Here is an 18762-nt window from a genome sequence, read left to right as displayed (position 1 = left end):
ATTGAGCAGGCATGCCAGAGGAGCTCCCTATTCAACTGGATCACCACATGGCTTGGGATGGTTGTTTCCTCTATGAAACCAGTTTATGCTAATGTATGGGCCAGGGAAACTGGGATAGAATCTCGCATTAGTTGGACTATAGTACATTACATCAACGTAATAAACAGAACAGAAAAGGAAGTTGGAGAAGAACTAGGAAATTGAGCATGATGCTGTAAAATATAATGATCATTAAATTGCTGCATAGAAATGAGTGCCCATCCGTATTTATCAAGTTTTGGATCAGGGGGTGTTTTAGAAAGAATGAAGTGAAAGTTCAACATCACTTCGATGTCGAGGTCTTTAGAGACCTGGCATTGTTTGAATTGGAGAATTATTCGAAAGAAAAGGTAACTTCATTTGATAGAGAGCCCAAAGTGACGAAGACTCGTCAAGGATGATATCACTTCTGCTTTCTAGTAAGACTCCACAGTTTCAACCATTTCGCTTCGCAGACAAACTTAGCGACAAATTACTCTACACAGAACGCCAGGCGTCGTTCTGTTTCTACTCACAGCTTTCGCAGTCTCGGCAGGTGGGAGAAGGCAGTGGGCGCGACCGCCACCAGGGGATTCCCCCTCAGCTCCAGTAGTGCCAAACCTGGCGCCCGCTGCAGCACCCCTCCCGGCATATACTTGATGCGGTTCCCAGACACCGACCTGAAACAGCAGTCACTGACTTGCATTTACAGTGCGACGTAAAGATGACCGCTACCAGAGAATACTTCCACAGCTCCAGCAATGCCAGCCCTTTTTCCCTCTAGAGCACGTGATTCGGTGTGTAACTAAGGCAGTTCCGAGACACCCAACTGATAACTGATCGTTATTTACAGCGTGATGCTATGACAAGGACAACCTTTACCAGTTATTCTCTCACAGCACTGTCTTCTTTCCGCTAGTTTTCTACACCATGCGTCGTCTCTCGTATCCAAGTTTCTATCTCCCTTTACACTGCCGGTCCACTTCCTGCGTGGCCCTGTCCTGCATTGGACGCCTCACTTCACTGTTCCGATGTAGCCTGGGTCTTTCTCTTTTTCTGTGTTGTTGAGGTCTCCAGTGCCGTATTTTAGAGGGCCATCTTTTCTCTGTCATTCTTCTAAGATGTCCATATCATGATAGCCGCTTATTTTCAATTGTGTCTACAATATCTTTTGTAACTTCCATCTGTTCTCATAACACTCCATTTCTTATATTGTCTCTTGTAGTTACTTCACAACTTCGTCTCCAAATCTCCATTTCCATTGCCTTTGATTTCTTCCTGTTGACCCTGAAGACTTTACACAGTTCAGCACCTTACAGAGCTATGCTATCAACTAAAGTTTCGTATATGCGCCTTTTTAAATTTTTGACGTCATTTTGTTCCAAATAATGGAGTGTAACTGCGTAATTGCCTCCTTTCCCAGTCCTATTCTGCGCTTTATTTCCATGTAGCTTCCATCTTTATGCCAAATTATTGTCCCTAAATGTTCATATGAACGGCTGAACTTTACTATCGATCTATCATGGATAACGGAATCCATTCCTATGCCTCCAACAACAAAGTATTCGTCTATGTAAAGTTAACTTTCTTGCCTCACTGCTCGTATTCTTCTTTAAGCTTTCTTAACATATAAGACTTATCATCTTCTTCCTCAGCGAAGATGACTTGATCGTAGGCGAAATTAGGGAGAACAGGATGTTATCACCTACTCTAATTCCCATGTTTTTGAACTTCCTTTTCCAATTTTTTTGTGCTTCGTTCAAGAATATTTTAACGAGGGTAGGGGCCAAGAAGCATCCTTGTGTCAGTTAAAATCTGATTCCTGTTGAAAGTTATACGTTGTGATAAATTACTAGTGAGATATTTGAGATCATACAGGGCGGTCAGAAACAGCCTGCAGAGTTTCTAAGGGTATTGCAGGGTAGGCTCGATACGTTGCATTATTACCGAGTTAATTAGCTTTGCAGTCAGCCAATCAGGCCGTTGCATGCGCAAAATCAAGCGACTCGTGGTCAAACGCGTTCTTCGCTAGGTTTCTCAATACCTAATAAGACAGCGATTAGAAAATTGGACATAGGACATAGGCTGAGCAGTCGTGTGCGTTTTCATCTGCGCTATGAGAGCAACTGACACTAACTGTACCTGGCGGGCCGCTTGAATTCGAGCGCAGAACGGCATGAAGGGCTAACTTAAATGCTAATTAACTTGAAAATGGAGCGATGTAGCGATTTTTTTTCTGGAGAATTATTGCTCAGCACAACCTTCTCTGCAACACTTTTCGGCTATTTCGGCTGTTTCTGACTACCCTCTGTACTAGAACAGTAATGTTCTCATGAGTTTGGTGTTGAGTTTGATGTTACCTCTTTCTTTCAACATTAGATTTTTGACATGCCAGTTGTTGGAATTAAGATTTATGACAAAATGTGCACCACTTAAATACATTGTGATATTTAAACAGCGTCTGCAGCTCCATAAACAGTCAGTATTTCTCATTTCTGAACTATCAGTTACTGCATCTTTTTTCCATGCTAGTTCACCACAATTACTGTGACGTAGCTTAGAAATCGTATTGCCAACGGATGACATCTAAACGCAATGAAAACGTTAGAGTAAAATACTGTAAAAATACAAAAGGTACAATAAAACATTTCAAGAGCCTTAAAAACCCATCTCACCAATCAGGACTACTGTAACAAGAAATATATGGTATTTTTATTACATGTCTATGGCTGAAATGGGTAGGTCACAGCAAAAAGTAAATATACTCTAGAGGGAAATTAAAGGAAAGGTCGCTAATGAAGCCGCTGCGTAATGCAACATTGTTGGATAAACATACGTACAATTGTGTTTTACTGGAATGTAGATACTGTTAGTCATATTTGATGCAAGCACGGAAACAGAGCTTACAAGAGCAAGGCGACAGCTTTCATACATGTTTCAGCACACACTGGGGCAAAACCATATAACCTTAATCTCATCGAAAATCATATTGCTCAAGAGATACAGTTTGTCGATAATACGTGGTAAGTCGTCGTTCAGAAGTCCCACAGCGATGTTTTCCCAACACTGTAAGTGTCCACAGACTGGAAATGTTGTACTATTATATTACTGACAAATTGGATCTTTCGAAGAAAACTTAAATTTTATGTATCAAATTATGGTGTTTAGTATGCAGTTTTACATGTTACCAAGACTGCGATTGAACGTCATGTATGTATCCACGCAGCTACTACTATTGAAGAACTCCCTGTAAGTGTATTATTTGATATTACACGATTGTACATTTTTGTGTCTCATGTTTTCACAATGGTCCGATAGTTAGCCAGATCATTTTTGAAAGTCGAAGCTTATGGCAATAGTAACAATTTTTCACCGTAGCGGATGGTGGTACAATATGATTTTCGATACCTAGTTGAAAGCTGTGGGGTACAATGTACTGAAAATAATTGAAAATATAAGCTTAAGAATTTAAAATTTAGAATCTACTGCTTGGAAATATGAAGCTAATACAAAATGAAACTGCTAAATCGAAAAGTTTGTGTGCAATGGGAAGTGGCTCTGTATGCATTCAGATGTGGAATTTGTTGATTATACAGGCCAATTCAAAATGATTGTAGAGATTACAAATAGCTATAACTATTCAATGCATGCGACAAAGGTACGATTTATACAGAATGGAAAGTAGTGGTCAAAATTAACGTCAGATGACATTATAAGTGTTATATATGACTTCCATTGGTCAGGCGTCCAATATCGAAGCGATAATGCATTTCAAGCCATACATTCTGCAGCACAGGTGGAGTCATCGACGCGAGCGCATTAGAAATGTACATTTGGAGTTATATTGACCTTGCAGATATTCCTGTGTAAAGTAATCAATGGATGAGATGTTCAGAAATTTAGATGGCCATGAGCAAACACAGTGTCGTCATGTTCAGTACGACCAATCAAACGGTCGATTTGATAGTGTGCGGACCCCTATACCTGATGGTGGGAATCCTCCACTTTAATGAAAGATGTAAAGAGGGGAGTCGGTATCGGTATGAAGCTGTGGTGTCAGTTATCAAGCATGTTCTAACTGTTCGATTACATATGCCTTTTTTTAATTCCCAGTAAATGCAAAGGTGGAACTAGAATGACGTACTGAAAAATATTTGCTGAGTGATGGGATACGGGCTGAAAGTGTGGAGAAACCCTTCATTAATTTTTTTGGAAAATCGGTTACGTCTGAGTTGCCACCCAGGTCCGTATTCCAGGGAAGGTGGTAATTGGATGGAGGACTACTTTTCTTTTAAATATTGAGAGGATATGTGTGACTGTGGATCACTTTCTTTCGATAAATTAAAAGTATGAAGTTTCTATCTCTATTAGTAATTACTGTGTGCAGTGGGAACGTCTCTTCACTCTTAGAGTACTATTTTCTTTCTTTCATTCCCGGAGCAGATGGACCGTTAAACCGCAGTCAGATTTCGTATTTTAGGGCCCCAGTGTGACTATTGTGCTCAACAATAACAATATAACGGGATTTTTGTGTTAGGCCCCTATGAGTGAGGATTCACCCGTACAAAGAGAAATTTTTATCTTTTACGATGCATTCGAGAACTGGTGGCTGGAATTCTTGCCGTTAATCTGAGTCTTTCAGTAAAATAGCAGATCCGCCAAAATGTCCAAGTAACTGTTTGTTGTAACACTTAACTCAGTGGAGAAAACGTTTTGGGTACTACCAGTAGGCGGATGATATACTTTCCTCTGGACAAATCAAGTGTTTCTTCAAGCTACCGATGCATTTTGCGAATAGTTTTGTCATTTGGTGGTGTCTGATTGTACTGATAACGAATTCTTCTCTGTATTGTAATGACAGAATGACAATTCTTAAATTCTAATACGCAAAATGACATTTCTGAAACAGAATATTTAAATCAGGTTGAGGTCACATGATGACTGTGAATCGCAGTGTCTTTAAATTTTGCGCACAGAAAAACCTTTACTGGCCTGTGACCGAGCACGCAAGAGTACGCTAAATAATCTGTGGACTCCGCGTTACAGCTTGCCAACGCCCATTTTGAAATGTACACTATTTGATCAACAGATCCGGACATGTGTTAGTGGACAGTAACGTGCAGTGTGTCCTCCCTCCGTCTTTATATTGGCCTTAACTCTGCTGGGGACACTTTCAATGAGGCGTCTAAATGTGTGTGAAGTAAGTTCACTCCATTCTTTCTCAAGGGCCGAACACAGAGAACGCAGTGATATTGACTGCTGAGGTCTGGAGCGAAGTCATCCCAAAAGTGTTGAACTGGGTTCAAGACGCGACTCTGTGGAGGGTAGCCCATTTCAGGAATTTTATTGTCTACAAATCACTGCCCGCAGATGCTGCTTTATGGCAGTGCACTGTAATGCTCACACACAGAGCCATCGTCTTCGTACAGTTTCTCTAAAGCACGCAGTACACAACGCTGTAGGACACGTTTATGTAGTTCATATTGAGAATTTTCGTAAGCGCAATAAGGAGGCCACACCCTAAACTCGAGAAACATCTCCGTACCGTAAGACCACATTCTATGTACTTCACTGTTTGTACTACGCAAGATGGCAGGTAATGTTCTTCAGGCGTATGCCAAACAAAAAACTTCCCATGGGACTGCACAGGGTATATCGTGGTTCATCACCTAAAACCAATCGTTGCCAGTCACCCTCTGTCCAGTGACGTCATTCTGTGCACATTCTCAAGCGTCGCTTACCACTGACTGCAGAAATAGGCCGATTATGAGGCGCTGCTCGACCATTATACCCCATTCCTTTTAAAGGGGGTAGAAAGTCAAACGGGACGACTTGCAGGAGGAGGGCACCACAGGACATTTTAATTTCCACTGTCTATGCTTTTACAAATAAATTCATAAAACGTTGTCATCATGACCAGAAAGATTCAGGATTCACACTCTTAGCAGTGGAAGTTCAACAAAATAATAAAATATTTTTATTACATTTGAAATTTCATCATTTTTTCACTTACTATTGACCGCATTTGTTGCTATAGGTACACTATTCTTCATAAGTAAGAGAGATTCTTCGATGAATTGTGCACAGCATATAGACCATACTCGCAGGCGTATGAAACTCTAGAATTTATTTAATTTATCAAAAAATTAATGACCTGTTACATTTTAAAATTCATCTTTAGAAAAGAACTCAAATTTTATAGGTAATTATTTCAATTTTTACCATAGTTTTTAATAGATTTGGAAAATTCTAGAGCTTTGCATTAAGGAGTTTAAAAGTAATAGGATAATTATTTTGGATGTGACGTGTACTGAAGTACAGAAATTTGTGTATTGCAGAAAACGGCTGTCAAAGTTTCTTGTATTTGGCATTCTTTCAGAACTGTCCCGCACCATAAGCAGGTTCCTTTTCATTTGATAAATCAGTTCCCTTTTACACTCCTATGACGCACTATTTTTGATTTTTGTCACCTCCAAAAATGATTTATCTCCTTTCACTACCCGCTCTCTGTGTATCCCATGCAAATGCATTAAAATGCAGTTCACTCCTGTCTTAATCCCCATTTTCTCTCAAACACATTTCCTGCTACCCACACCATCATTAAAACATGAAGGTGCATTGTAAACACTAATAGCAAGTGCATTTCTTCCCACAAAAAATGTTTTTCGCTATCTTTCCCATACACATTGATTAAAACTTTCATTTGGGTTTTGGGTACTGCCATGAAGAAGTTTCTTGAATATGTTTTCATTTGCAAGGTCCCTGAATATAGGTCTGATGGCTTCCATTACAGCAGTTCGCAGATAGTTCCTGTGATGATATTCTTCATCACGAGAAATTGACCTTTGGGAGCCACACCATGATTCACTTCCTTTTGGGTACAAGTTGTGGTAGGGTTGTTATCTGTGGACATTTTGTGGAAGTATAAAGCCCAAACTACTTGCTTCATATTTTTCAAGCCCCCGTGCTCCTTCTTGTCGTCAAGCAATAATATGTCTGTAGGTTGTCATTTCTGCATCCGTCAGTCACCCTCTCCCTTGTATTCTCTTCCCGTCAGCTAATATTGTCTCAGCCTTCTAATTCTAGTGCCAAATCTTTTCTGTACATGTCACACACATTGTAACTTCTGTACCATAATCTCAGCTCCACACGGAGCACATTTTTGAATCTCAAGGAAAGCTTTACTATCACCATCACTAAAGTACTTCACATATTGCAGGCCACGGGAAGCAACAGATCTAGTATACAAGCTGACAACTCCCTCACTTCCATACCTGCACCTGAGTCATTATAGTTCATATTACATTCATGATGTGGAATACCTTTCACACAATGATCACAAAGTTTGTTCAATACTTCAACATCTAGTACTTTGCCAGTGTCAACAGATGTTGTTGTAACAACACCATTCAATGAAGTGTGCCCTCTTTTTTGTCAGGTAACGTCAAAACCGGCCACTATGTCCCCGTCACCACCATTTCCGATAGTAGATTATTCTGCACCACTTTTCATTGACGATTCTGCAACTTCTTTTACAGAACTAAGCAGTGCGCCACAGTATCCTTCAAATTTTGCTGGAGGAGGTGGAAGATTCATCACTGCACAAAATGTCCTTGCTGCTTTCTGTCCCCTACCAGAACAGCGCATGCCATATGCTACCCTAAAATGCACGTCATAGCCTTTGTTTACGATTTTAGATGTCATGCAAGACGCACCAACGTTGCATTTGCTGTATATCACAGATAACTTCGTAGCAAGGCGTCTCCTGGCTCTTTCATATTCCAACGCAGAAACGCACTGCACAGCAAAGCAATGCTTGCACATAACATTGTCCAATACTAAGTATGACAGTATATTAACATCAACAATGATATTACATTGATCTTCAGATTCACAGCCTACATTTTTATTAGCACTAAAAACAAGTTTCCTTCGTTAAGCACTCAGCGGTGGTTTGTTCACCGGCTCTGAGAGGTTGCAGTGTTCAGTCACTGGTTGTAACAATTGTTGTACCCCCTGTGTATCTGTTGCCCTGCTGACGTTATTTACGGTTGGAGCAACAAGTTCTAGGCATCTTTTGCGATAATATGCGACAAACGAACACAAAACAACACAACCAAATGAAAATCGTTTCGAAATTCACAACACCACACTGCAAGCCTTTCAAAACGTAGAACAAAGAATATCAGCGATCAAAGCAATGCACATCGATAGCAGCAGAGAAAGTGTCGATATCAATAGTCCTTTGTTTCACGTATGGCAATCTGTGGCGCAAATATAAACATTGTAATTATACAGAGCGAAATACACTTACATACGACTGAAGAATGCTGTGCAAGGGGGTGTGGCGCTGCCTCTTGGTACACTTAAGACCAAATAACGTGCCTTATAATCTCTCAGATATATATGTTGTACACATCAAACTATTCAGGAAGATGTGCACTACAAAACAGGTATATTTTTGAAAAATATACCCCAGTTAAATCCCTACGCAGAGCCACTGTTCATCTTGGATTGCTGGTCAGCCTGGTGTTGGTTCAGCTGTTTGTCCTTCGCGTTTTCACTTCAGGATCACGTAGCAAGTAACTGACTTGGGCAGCTTTAGAAGGTTTAAATGCTCTGATGGATTTGTTACTCAAGTGACATCCAATGAAGAGCATACATTCGATACTATTGAGCTCTCCTGACAGAACTAGTCTGTTGTTACTGCTTCTTAACTAACAAAATACTCCACGACTCCTTTCGCAGTGCGGGCCCGCCTCTTGTGACAAGTAGAGATCAATTCTGCATTACATAAATCTGGTTGCTGTTGATCAGCTAGTGAATATAGTTACTGTATGCTTTTCAGATAAGCGCACCTTTCCATCGCAATGAGACTGAGGTAGGGCGCTCACTGAAGTAGCGTGGTAAATGACGTAACGGATGGCATAGCTGACACAGCAGCGTAGCCGCATGCACGCGACCCACCGCCGATAGAGTAACGTGGAACTATGTATTTTTGGCACGAGGGAAGTGTTCTTGCTTTAGCCAACTTAATTACTGTTTAATATACACGAAACGAAGCTATATTCGTTTCTGTAGTTAGTTTCTCGGTAAAACTTTCGCTTTTCGCGTGAAAAATTAAAAACCACTATTTTGAGTTTTGCGCACTTTATCTGCTATGGAATCTTTCTCATTCGACTTTGAGGAAAGTATTCTATAAATTTTTTTGATTTTTTCATACTTTACAGCCTGATATCGCAGCTTGATAAAGAGATGCGCATCTTTTCGAGACTGCTTATAGTTATTTTGATACTTCAAAATTAAGCAAGTACCGCAACATATTTCGGAAAGCTTGCAGTGAAAAATGTAGTAGCTGATCAGTTTACGTTAGGCGCATATTAGGCCACACATTTCTACATACAAAATAAAGCTACCATGTCGAAATTGTTTTAACACCGAAAAGAGAGCCATATTTCTTTCCAGTCACGAATAAATAAGTGATACATTTTAATGTTTGGCGCGATGAGTTACGACGCACCCCACTTGACGCTGTGGCCATGTGCCATGAAGGGTTGTGGCTCGTGTTTTTTTCTCGTATGTGTTTATGAAGCTTAGTTACTCTCGCATTTTCAGGTAACTTTGCATTAAGAATTATTTTCGTTTTTAAAACTAGAGACGGACAAGCTCAGATCCAGCGGCAGAGTCAGGGGTATATTGAATGCGTCAATTTTTCTTGTTTGCATTAACAGTTCCATTGAGGTAACGTTCAACGACTGTTTCTGTTCGCACATTATCGAAAAAAAAATGATGTGAGCTGCAGCGAGCACTGAAAGTAGGAAATGGGATTTTGTAGTTGTTATAACTGAAGTATATTGTGTTCTAGGTGTCATCAACTTCGGGAGATATTATTTGCGAAAAAATTTGAGTCTGCCACGAATTTTCAGGGAAAAACTAAGAAGTGTGACTGAAATAAGCAACGGATGCACAGTATCTAATTATTTTGTAAGTGAAACTGGTGAAGTGCCTTGTCAACAATAAAAAGATGCAGAAGTTTCTCAGAACTTTAAACGAAGAAGTTTCATAAAGTTTTATTGCGCAGCTGATGTTACAGAAACATTCTGGTCTTGTGAACTCACAAGGGGAACCCACTATAAATCACTCTCTGACACGGACGAAACTTTACAGGATGAAAGAAGAGACGAAATGAAGGCGCATCTATTTTTGGCTTAGGTGCAGAAACTGACGACTAAAGTTTCGACGCTACGTGATCAGTCTGTTCTGCGCTTCTTCACAGATACAAGAGTATAGTAGCCTTCCGTATCACTGGACACGCACCAGCATCCAATTCACTGCACTTGTGTAACGATCGCAATTTTGAACTTCCTTTCGCGTTCTCTGTAATTTTTGTCGATATGTCGCTATGCATTAAGCAGTTATAGACGTTTGTAGTACTCATTTTGTTTTGTAATGTACACTGAAGAGCCAAAGAAAGTGGAACACCTGCCTAATATCGTGTTGCGCCCCGGCGAGCACGCAGAAATGCCGCAACACGACGTAGGATGGACTAGACTAATGTCTGAAGTAATGCTGGAGGGAACTGAGATCATGAATCGTGCAGGGCTGTTCATAACTCCGTAAGAGTACCAGGGGGTGGAGATCTTTTCTGAACATCCGTTGCAGAGCATCCCACATACGCTTGACATGAACATTATTCAGCGTGTTTGGTGGGCAGCGGAAGTGTTTAAATTCTGAAGAGTGTTCCTGGAGCCACTCGTAGCAATTCTGAACGTGTGGGGTGTGGCATTGTCTTGCTAGAATTGCTCAAGTCTGCAATGCAAAACGGACGTGACTGGATGCAGGTGATCAGACAGGAGGCTTATGAACGTGTCACATGTCACAGCCGTATCTAGACGTATCAGGGGTCCCACATCACTGCAACTGCACACGTCCCCCACCATTACAGAGCCTCCACCAGCTTGAACAATCCCCTAGTGATATTGAGGGTCCATGGATTCATAAGGTTGTCTCCGCAACCGTACACGTCCATCCACTCGCTGCAATTTGAAATGAGACTTGTTCGACCAGGCAACATGCTTCCAGTCATCAAAAGTCCAATTTCGGTGTTGAGGAGCCCAGGCTAGGCGTAAAGTTTTGAGTCGTGCAGTCATCATGGGTACAAGAGTTGGCCTTCGGCTTCGATAGCCCATATCGATGATGTTTGGTTGAATTGTTTGCACGCTGACGTTGATTGCCCAGCACTGAAATCTGCAGCAATTTGCTGAAGGGTTGCTCTTCTGTCACGCTGAACGATTGTCTTCCGTCAGCATTGGTCCCTTTCTTGCAGGCCGGCCGTTGTGACCGAGCGGTTCTAGACGCTACAGTTTGGAACCGCGCGACCGCTACGGTCGCAGGTTCGAATCCTGCCTCGGGCATGGATGTGTGTGATGTCCTTAGGTTTAAGTAGTTCTAAGTTCTAGGGGGACTGATGACCTCAGAAGTTAGGTCCCATAGTGCTCAGAGCCATTTGAACTATTTTTGAACCCTTTCTTGCAGGATCTTTTTCCGGCCACAGCTATGTCGGAGATTTGATGTCTTACCGGATTCATGATATTCACGGTGCACTCTTGAAGTGGCTGTACGGGAAAACCCCACTTCATCGCTACCTCGGAGATGCTGTGTCCCATCGCCCGTGCGCCGGATATAACACCACGTTCAAACTCACTTAAATCTTGATAAGCAGCAGTAGCCGATCTAACAACTGCGTTGTCTTATAATAGCCGTTGCCGACCGCAGCGCCGTATTCTCATTGTTTACGTATCTCTGTATTTGAGTACGCATGGTTATGCCAGTTTCTTTGGCGCTTCAGTGTAGAACGAATGGAATGGCTACCTTGTTGTCTTATAGAGGCGTTGCCGACTGCAGCGCCGTATTCTGCTTGTTTACATATCTCTGTATTTGAGTACGCATGGCTATACCAGTTTCTTTGGCGCTTCAGTGTAGAATGAATTGAATGGCTGCCTTGATGCGGCCTCACCGTCAGCTTACGGGCAGAGTGGAGTTGTTGCGCAGGGTTGCATACTCACAGCTCCTGCAGCGCCGTCAGCTTGGTGAGCGCCAGCGGGACATGCGTGAGAAGGTTGTCGTCCAGGTGCCTGCAACACAACACAACACAACACGGCGTGAGACGACATAACAGGCCGCACATCACTCACAATTAGCCGCAGCCTGCGCGCTGGATGACGAAACGAGGCGACGAGCTCCGCACGCGATAACTCTGCGCGCGGCGATTTGCGGCTATTATGTTAATGGTCGCACCGGCGGGACCTGACGTGCCATTATGCAGATTGAACCATAGGCAGAGCATTAGATATGTCGCCTCATTTGCAATCATAATTCTCGCTTTAACGATGGTGTCAGCGCACATACTCAATTTGTAGGATATAGATTTAAACAATCTTCAGTTCCTGTCTATTCCCTCATACACTCCTCTTCACACAGCCTCTTTCCAAAACACACTCGTCCGGTTACTTTACACACTTTACTTTTTGTTAAGTTAGCTGGTGCCAAAGATATTCATCTAGAGGCAGAAGATTGCTTTTTGACCGTGTTTGCTTTCGAAAATCTAATTGCGCAACTATGGTCCTGCGTTGAGGATATGCAAATTCTTCTTCTGTATCACCCAATGAATGTTACGGTGAAATTTAAGCATCATGAATTGGTTCATTTATTTCCTGGCAAATAACATGTAAAAATTCTGCATGATACATAATACACAGGGTGTTCGAAAATTACCGCTACAAACCTCTAGGACATATAGAGGGAAGTGAGAAGGTAGTTTTTTGAACATGAACCAATGGTCAGAAACGTACTGTTTCCGTTCTAAGACGGTTTCAGTTTAGGTGTTTAACTCAACCACTTTTGCTTGAGGAATTTAAGTAGATGTGACGGACGCAGCATACTGTACGTATAGAACAGCATTACTACATTACAACAGTGGTTTGATGTGGAGACAACCAACGTTGTTACAGACATTATACACTCTCGCTATCACTTCTAATATCTCTTCAATTTTTAGTACAGTGGCCAGACGTCGAGCTAGCTCATCTTCCTCTGTCTCTACAGGATTTGTCGTAAATGAAACTTTGGATACGACCCCAGTAGAAGTGGTCCATACGAGTTTAATCCGGTGATGTAGAAGCATCACAGATCTGAAATGAAACCTTCGTGGAACATGGGTTTCTATTCAAAATATTATGTACTTACTCCCCTCTTCTAGTCCTAAAAGTTTGTATCGGGAAATTTCGGAAACCCTGTGTGCGGATTAGAAATAATGTCCACTTTCGTATACAACTTATGTGAGATCTGTAAATGGCGGGATAAACTGAACAAGTACGACAATCAGCTGCGTGGATGTGGTGCCACGCGTATGTTTTGGCGGAAAGTAGAGACATTGTTTTAGGTGCTTGTGCACTGATTTGTGGGTTTGAAACTTACAATTTTATTTTGAAGACGTAATTAGATAAGGTGTAGACAGTTAATTCGAGTGTTTTTACGATGGATTTGAAATTAGGTCTGTTTTTGTGTTAGTTGCGTTTGTCAACAATAATGATTTATTAATTTATTTTTAAAAATTGACAATATTTTTTTTTGTAATGTAGGCGCTGTAAAACTAAACGTGGTAATTTTTACAGCTTGAAATAACAAAATCATGTATTTAATGGTTAACCAAAAGCATGGATCTATTTATAGGACATGTTCTGAGACATCAAGGAATCAGCACATGCTGGCACATGCTGGCAGTCGAACCCAGAACCTGACAATAGACGAATGTGAAAGTGTTCGCTGCACTTACGTATTTGTATGTATTTGCATTGTGAAAATACGATGAAATCTAAGAAATTAAACTCGACATGGGGTGAATCCAGGAACTTACAGTTGGTTGCATGTATGAATAGTGGTTGGGGTGGAATGGGGGGCCGAGATGGGTGCGTGTGAGGGCTGTGAATTCTGCCTAAGAAGTGCAAATAGGCGGGTACTTAACTAGGGAAATCGGCTGGACCTGAAAGTAGGTGTGGGTTATTAGCGTGTGACCTACTTTGTCCAAGAACGTTGGAAAACGTGCCATGCTTATGTCTTCATCCAGGAGAACGGCTGCTCGTAACATGCACTGCGCCACACATGCAGGCCTGTGGGCCTGTTGTTTTGCTATGAGTGACATTCACCAATGCTGCTATGAAAACTGTGGTAGGAATCCAATCCACCATGAGGGCTGTGGTATACATGAACGTTATTGCGCACCACCTGGAGCCCTTCATGCCTGCAGTCTTCACCCAGGGCGACGATGACATCTTCCTGCACAGTAACTGTCCACCTCACAAGGCCAGAATCATTATATAGTGGTTTTTAAAGCTGTCATAGGGAACTTTCATCTGATCTGATCTCAATGGAACACTTTTATGATGCTGTCGATCACCATCTCAACATCCACTAACCACTGGTCCCTAATGCACCGGAACTGGATGACCTGTATATAGACACCTGGTGCCTAATGCCTTCAGAAAACTAGCAAGGAGCTGTCGTATCTGTGTCTTGTAGAATCGCTACTATATTGTATTCCTGATACTTCTGTTCTGAGTACGTAGCGCTTGTGTCGTTAGCTAGAGAGTGTACTTCCGGCAGCGACCTCTTTGATTTGGCTGGAGTCTTAAATGGGAGCCATAGGGGAGTTGGAGGAGAGCCTGATGGTGAACAGGCAGTTCATGAGCGACGCAAAGAGGGCAGTGGGGGTTGCCAGTGGAATGACCGCATGTATGAAGCACCAGTAGGCCTCGGTCGAGAGTCGCGGGTCAGGGTGGGTCTTGGCGGGGGTGGTGACTTTGGAGCAGCGAATGGCTGTTGCAATGCTCCATAGGAGCTGCACGTTGTATGGCGGAACTGGGTTTCGACAAAGCAGCATGTGTCGTCTCGCGGAAATGCTTGCTGTACTGCGTCTGTGCGAACTGCTCTGCTGGCCACTAACCTTCTTAGCGAGCTTTACATGAATTTTACTGTTTGGTAGTTGTTCCTCCGTTTTCACCTTTAGTGGTCACTGTTGAAGCTCTCCTAGCTGTACTTTGTTCCTACAGCATGTCGGCGTAGTTGACATCTGAATTGGTTTGGTTGTTCTCGCCTTCTTAGCTCCTTCCAGCGTGACACTTTTTGTGGAACTTCCAGCTTGCTAATTGCTTGTTGGTATTGTAATTCTGAAACTTCTGTCTCTGACCTGAGGGGGAGGAGGGGGGGGGGGGGCTAGGAGACATAGTGCTCGTCGTTTTAGATTTGGTCAGTGTAAACGTACTATTTGTTTAAGGTCTGAAAAATTATTATCTCCCTTTAAAGACTGCACTGTTTTCCAATTGTATACATTTATATGAAGAGGTAAGTCTTCCTTGACAGTTGCTTAAATTTCAGAAGATGTTTTTTAATTCTTTTAGAGGTATCTCAAGATAAGTGCTTTCAGATGTTTTAATCCATCCATTAAAGACGGTTGAGAGTAAATTTTATCCTGATTTTGGAAATGACTTTTATATGCATTTCAAAAGTGGGTAAGTCTCAATTGGGTCCTTTGTGATCAATAGTTCAAATCAAACTTTAATAATCCTCCTGTGTTCTTGTTATAGGGTGCGTTAATGTTGAGTATTACAGCTCCATCCATTGCTACCAACTAACATGTTTTTATTTTTTATTTAGTTATTTATTTATTTAACATGGCAAGATTAGGGCCATCGGGCCCTCTCTTACATCTAACCAGGCATTCTACTTATTTTACATTCATATGTTTTAGTAGGCATGTTAAACTACATCTAATACAAAAAGTGAAATAAACAATTTGAAAGGTACACCTGGAAAAATACATTATTGAAGAGAAAGATTTTAGATAGGAGTGCTGGCAGCAGAGAGTATGAGGGAGACTCATGATGAAGGGAGGAGAAGAATAGAGAGACATGATGAAACATAATTAAGGAAATATAAAGGAAAAGAAGACTGTATGGCTAATAGAGATAGATGAAGAGGAAGGAATCTCAGGAGCTATTTGACAGATGAGAGGATTGGCCTTGTACATTATTTTTGTGGAGATCTTTATGAGGATGATAGTAGGAAATGCTTCAACTTCTTCCTAAAAGCAACAGGAGATTGAATTTCCCTCAAGGTAAGGGGCAGTTTGTTCCAGAGGCGGACAGCGGCAACTGAGAAAGTTTTTGTTTTGTGAGTGGGCACAGTTAGGATACCAGATAAGAGTGACCTCGTGTTTCGATTATGATGGCATGACAGGTTTTTAATCTCTGAAGCAAGGTACTGGGGTGCTTGCGTGACGAGGAGTCGACGAAGTAGACATAGAGTGTGGTAGTCACGCAGTTTGTCCGGCCGCAGCCACTCTAGCTCGGAGTATGAAGCACTAACATGATCATATCGGCGAATGTTGCAGGTGTAACGCACACAGGCATTCATGGTTAGCTCTAGCCGTCTTTGTTTTCACTACTCATGCCTTGTTGAATCAGATCACAATAGTGGAGGTTCGGTAGAACGAGTGCTTGCACGAGCTGGCGTTTCAAGTCCTGTGGAAATATGTTCCGAAACTTTTTGAGAGCATAGAGACAAGCAGACGTCTTTCGGCACACTGCGACTGTATTCTCCGCCCAGTTGAGATGCTCGTCCAAAGTTACACCCAAGTTCTTCACTGTTTTCTGATATGGTATTGGAGTACCGTCGAGCAGAATAGGAGGTAGCCGTTCGCGGAAATCTGAACTTATTAATTTCTGATGGGCTATTAAGATTACTTGCGTCTTTTTTGCATTTAATTTAAGCCCCAGGTTTTTCGCTCATGTCACTACTGAAGACAGATCATCATTCATCAGAGCGATTGCAGTGTTTACATCTTCAGGTCTGACGCTTAGGTAGAGCTGGAGGTCGTCGGCATAGAAATGATATTTACAGGAGGACAAAACCGACGAAATATCGTTGACATATAAAGAAAACAAAAGTGGTCCTAAGACTGATCCTTGTGGCACTCCCGAAGAAACATGTTTCCAGGAAGATTTTTCATTTACGCAGACAAACATTGCTGTCTGTCTTTTAAGTAGCTTTCAAACCATCTCATTGCACTATCAGAGAAATTAAGGTGTTGCATATTTCTGAGCAATATGTCAAAGTTAACAGTGTCAAAAGCTTTGCTGAAGTCCAGTAGCGTCAATATTGTTGCCTTTCGATTGTCGATGGCATATTTTAGGTCATCAGTTACTTTAATTAGAGCAGTGTTTGTGCTGTGATGTTTACAGAAACCGGATTGAAATTTGTCATATAGACTGAATTCATGCAAGTGTTCAGTGATTTGGTCATGAACAATATATTTAAGTGCTTTGGAAACAGCAGGCAGTATGCTAATTGGTCGGTAATCACTAGGCAGTTGCGGGTTTTCGATCTTAGGGATGTGTCGAATTATGCTTCTTTTCCATGCAGTGGTGTATATTCCGTTCATGAGGGAAAAATTAAATATGTCAGTTAAGACAGGTACTAAGATATTGGCAACATTCTTAATCATGGTTATACCGATATTGTCGTTGCCTATTGCATCAGAAGAGATTCTCATTATTGCTTTTCTTGCCGTATTTGTTGTTACATGTTTTAGATGGAAGGTATCGTTGTTAGTTATCCTGTTTGGGGATTCTTGTGGACGGTAATTATCAGTCGTGCGGGTATTCAGAGGTGCAGAGAAGAATTCATTTAATTCGTTAGCTGACACATTAAAAGTAGTTCCCGATTTTGCCTTTCCGACCCCCAAGCTACGGAGATTCTTCCATAGAGTCGTGGGTGTCAGATCACTGCATACAAGGGAGCGAGCGTGCCTGATTTTGGCATTGCGAATGCATTGTTTCACTCTGTTCCGTAGCTTTCTACGAAACGCTCGGGTTTCGGATCTGTCTTGAAACGCCTGTGGGCAGCATCCCCATTAGTCATCATTTGACGTAATTCAGCTGTTAGCCATGGAGCAGGAGATTTTCTTACACGGACTGTGCGCACAGGTGCATGTTTGTCATAGAGGGCAGTGAGTTTATACCCAAGTTCATTAATTTTGCCGTCGATTGTAGGTTCTCTGATTATTTGATGCCATGAGATTTCTGAGCAGTCAGCTGTTAGAGCGTCAAGGTCAATACGTTTCATGTTCCTACAAGTTATGTAACGGGATTTGATCCTTGGGGGCTGCACAGAGTAGGCCAGGAATATTACATCATGTGCTGAGATGCCAGGGGCCGATGATTGACCAACATCTCCTACTTTGTCAGTCTGTTTCGTTGCGATTACGTCTATAAGAGTATGACTGTGCGCCGTATGGTGTGTAGGTTGTAATGGAAGAGTGTTCATGCTATTGCAACTAAACAATCTTCTTAGGTTTATTGCGGAGGGAGTGTCTCTCAGCAGGTCTATGTTCAAGTCACCCATTACGATGACATGTTCGTATTGACACTGAAGTGAATGTAATTCCGACTGGAAGGAACTCATTGAGCTTATTTTTGGCGGCTTGTACACGACGCCAGTCAAGAATTTCCGACTTTGTATATTTATTACAATGAACATGAATTCAGCCTCTTTTTCTTCAGCAGGATTTGACGTACATAAGACTTTCGCTTTGAGATCTGTTCGTATATACGCGCCGACCCCGCCATCTCGCTTTTTTGATCTGTCTGTCCTAAGAAATGTGTACCCTGGGAGATGAATAGATGCAGA

General features: G+C 41.8%; 1 protein-coding gene across 1 annotated transcript in view; it reads right to left on the bottom strand.

Moving 5' to 3' along the window:
* Nucleotides 1-18762, bottom strand: part of LOC126282058 (lutropin-choriogonadotropic hormone receptor-like) — an 800001-nt gene that overhangs the window by 264566 nt on the left and 516673 nt on the right. Inside the window, exons 6-7 of the mRNA XM_049981496.1 lie at nt 12084-12152; nt 555-698 (exon numbers count right to left, since the gene is read on the bottom strand). Coding sequence (XP_049837453.1) covers nt 555-698; nt 12084-12152 — 213 coding nt within the window. The remainder of the gene's footprint in view (nt 1-554; nt 699-12083; nt 12153-18762) is intronic.

Source organism: Schistocerca gregaria, chromosome 7, assembly GCF_023897955.1.
Source record: "Schistocerca gregaria isolate iqSchGreg1 chromosome 7, iqSchGreg1.2, whole genome shotgun sequence".
Lineage (NCBI taxonomy): Eukaryota > Metazoa > Arthropoda > Insecta > Orthoptera > Acrididae > Schistocerca > Schistocerca gregaria.
The sequence above is the reverse complement of the archived record's forward strand: the minus strand, read 5'-3'. Positions and strand labels throughout refer to the sequence as shown.